The sequence below is a fragment of the Neophocaena asiaeorientalis genome, unplaced genomic scaffold, assembly GCF_003031525.2.
Source record: "Neophocaena asiaeorientalis asiaeorientalis breed wild unplaced genomic scaffold, Neophocaena_asiaeorientalis_V1.1 scaffold77, whole genome shotgun sequence".
NCBI lineage: Eukaryota > Metazoa > Chordata > Mammalia > Artiodactyla > Phocoenidae > Neophocaena > Neophocaena asiaeorientalis.
This window is the reverse complement of record NW_020174645.1, coordinates 8838542-8841925: the sequence shown is the minus strand read 5'-3', so window position 1 is coordinate 8841925 and position 3384 is coordinate 8838542. Positions and strand designations below refer to the sequence as shown.

The following is a 3384-nucleotide window of genomic DNA, read 5'->3' as shown; positions in this document are numbered from 1 at the left end:
CTCAGATCCGCCTGTCTGGCATCGCCTCCTCGACTTGCTTCTCTGGGGCGTCTCCCAAGCCCCGCGAGTTCCTCTCTGGTCAAGCCCAGCCGGGTTACGGATGGGAGATGACACAGCATCATAGTGGTTCCCTTTGCCGTGTCTGGAGTGGCAGTCAGGCCCCCAGTACATCCCAGCGTTCTCATGTACTCACCGCAAACACTCCAACGGCCACACCCCAGCCCTCAGACTCTTCGCACACCTAATACTACTCCTCATCCCTATGTCCATACCCCCCAGTTCTGATTCTTACTCGGCACCTGGGCCCACCTAACAGTCATATCCTCACCCTGCAATGCCCACCTTCAAAGGCTGACACCCCTACACACGTCCAGCTGCAAGGCCCTCCTCCGCCCCCGGGTACCCACCCATCCATGCAGACTCTCCCCACAGCCGTGTCATTTTCCCTCCCACCTCCCTAGGGGCCCCGTGCAGACCCCATCCCTGCCCCAGCGAGGGGGAGGGCAAAGGTAAGGAGGAAGTGAGTGCCCCCCTCCCACCGAAAAGCCAGGCCAGCCCCAGCTCCCCAGTAACATCCCCACCGCACCCCTTCAGGGAGCGGGACCCCAAGTACAGCGAGAAGGATTCGCAGCAGCGGGAGCGCGAGCGAGCGCGGCGGAGACGTCGGTCCTACTCGCCCATGCGGAAGCGCCGGAGAGACTCCCCGAGCCACCTGGAGGCGCGGAGAATAACGAGGTGAAGCCAGGAGGCACCCACCTCCTCCCTCACTTCCACTTCCTTCCCACCCGCTGGGGTCTCAGACTCTCCCCAGGCCTCCTTGGGGCTGGATTGCAGGGTTGTGGGAGCTCAGGGACACCCTGCCCGCCATCAGCCACCGAAATGAAGTTTCTGTTCAAAGCCTCGGGCGAGTCAGCACCCTCAGCCACCGTGCGGGCTTGCAAGAAGGGGGTGGGGCCTAGGCCGGCGAGGCTGGGTAGAATGCAGTGGCCGGCAAAGGGGTGAGCCCAGCCGGAGGAATCGGGTGTGGCCGGAATATGCGCATGCAGCGGGGGCGAGGGAGGCGGGGCTGGGCCGTAGAAAGAGGTCGGGCCTTGGAATGGGGACCCAAGAAAGGAACAGAACCGGGACTTTGCGTGGGGGCGGAGCCAGGCGGTGGCAACAGACCTCCGCCCTTAGACCCACAGCCCGAATGCAAGGCTTGAAGAGACCCATAGGTAATTATACCCTGAACCAAGTGTAGGGAGGGCAAACAGGATTGTTTAGGTGCCAAAAGGACTGGGAGGGAGCCCTAGTGGGTAAGGGGAGGAGCACTGTTTTGGAGAGGAATGTTGGCTCTGCCACTTTCCAGGTGAGCTGGGAAAGTCTCTTCATCTCCTAGAATCTAAGTTTTCTGACCCATGAACTATTGGAGGAAATAACTCCCAGAAGTATCATAAGGATGAAATGAAAAGGGGCAAAGAGATGTGAATGCAGTTTATAAACTTACATGCAGAACACTAGAACCCACTGTGTTCCACTGTGATGGACTGAATGGTCAGACTAGATGGTTAAAGATTCCTGTAACAGATAAAGTCTTGGACGAGAAAGGCCCTAGAAGAGAAGCCTGAGGTCTAAATGGACACAAATTTCTCAGACCTTGAAATGGAGAGAATGGCTGAATGTTGCCCTAAAAATGGCTCTTGACAATCGGTTGGCCTACCTCCTGGTCATCCAAGGGTCAGCTGCTCAGTCCAGAGACCCACAAGGATCCTGGCCTCCCACGCCTCCTCCCTGGAGGTGACGTGAAGGGGGAGGAAGAACTTGTGCCCCAGATAGTAAGGCAGAGTAATGGCATTGCCTTCTCAAGTGTCTCACAGAACACCCTGCCTTGGTCTGGCACGCAGGAAGGGAGTCGTACACCCACTGCCTTGACTTTCGAAGGTATCCTTGGAATGGACTTGGAGGAAGGCTGAGAGGAAGAGAGTTGCATTTCCAAAAGACGCTCTGGTTTCCATACTCAACCCCAAATAGTCCATCGTGATGAACCCATTCAGTGTTTCCCAAACTTCCATCCCCCACTTTTGCCTTGTCTGATTATTAAGTGTACCATTTACTTAATTTTCTGTAAATAGATGTGCTTTTTTTTTTAAGAGGTCCATTTATTTCAAGAGGAAACTTGATGCACTACAGTGAGTGGAAAATCAGCCTCTTCTTTTTGCCATAAATAGAAGGTTCTAGTAAAAATAAAAATAGCAAAACAAAACTGTTGCCAGCTGGAGGTTCTCCCTGAGCCCAGACTTGCTGTGTTTAAAAAAAAAAAAAGTGAGATTATGACTTTTCAAAACATATCAGCAGTAGACTGAAAGCATCTCCTTGATGTTCTCAGGACTGCATTTTTTTTTCCTGAGGAGCTGGGAAATGTCTCTTGGGACAGTGCCTGTGCTCCCTGGATTGAGGCTGGGAGGAGTCTTGCCCTCATGCCGTCTCCCTCTGGTCCCTGCAGTGCCCGGAAACGCCCCATCCCCTACTACCGGCCCAGCCCCTCTTCATCCAGTGGCCTCAGCAGCGCCTCCTCCTGGTACAGCCGCTCAGCCAGCCGAAGCTCTTCCCGGAGCCCGAGCCACGGCCGCAGCCACAGCCGCAGCCACAGCCGCAGCCGCAGCCGCAGCCGCAGCCGCAGCCGCAGCCGCAGCCGGACCCGCACTAGCAGCAGCTGCAGCTCCCGCAGCCCCAGCCTATGCTCTCGGAGCCGGAGCCGGAGCCGGAGCCGGAGCTACAGCTCAGCAGACAGCTACTCCAGCACAAGGCGCTAAGCAAAGGCCCTCCCTTGAGCCAGCTGCCTGTGGTGCCCCTTTCACTCTGCCAGCCTCCCCCACTCCCTGCCCACTCTGCCTTCTCCTTGGTATAGACATTGAGGGCTCCTGGGCCCTGTCCTTCCTGCTCCCCTGGGGGCGGGAGGAAAAGAGGGTATGGGGGCTTCAGCCTCTATGTCGAGCTCCTAGGAGCCTCCACCACACCACCCTGGGGCTCAACTCAGGCCTGAGCATATGGAGTGAACCACCTTCTGTTGGCACAGAGAAATCTCAAAGGTTTGTAAGAAGCGATGGGTCCGTGACTCAAAAGTTTGGGTCAGGCCAGGAAAATGTAGAGAGAGCTCTGCTCACCCGCTGCTGGCAGGTGGCACACGAAGGCCAGTGTGCTTCCTCACACCCGCCCTCATTCTCCTCTCATTCAGTCTCATGGCTGCATGTGTGTGGACCCTGATGGGAGTGAGGGGTGGATGTTAGAAGAGACCAAGGGCAGTTCGGGCCCAGGAGAGGGGCCAGTCCTTTCAGCTCCCTACATAGGCCAGAGCAAAAGCTAGAAGGCTGTTGGGTCCTAGAAAGGGAGACACGTGGGTAGGGG

General features: G+C 56.6%; 1 protein-coding gene across 1 annotated transcript in view; it reads left to right on the top strand.

The window, feature by feature from the left end:
- The window catches only part of SRRM4 (serine/arginine repetitive matrix 4), a 156400-nt gene extending 153608 nt beyond the window's left edge, over positions 1-2792 (top strand). Inside the window, exons 12-13 of the mRNA XM_024758711.1 lie at positions 540-735; positions 2483-2792. Of these exons, the coding sequence (XP_024614479.1) occupies positions 540-735; positions 2483-2792 (506 nt within the window). The remainder of the gene's footprint in view (positions 1-539; positions 736-2482) is intronic.
- Positions 2793-3384: the final 592 nt, after the last annotated feature.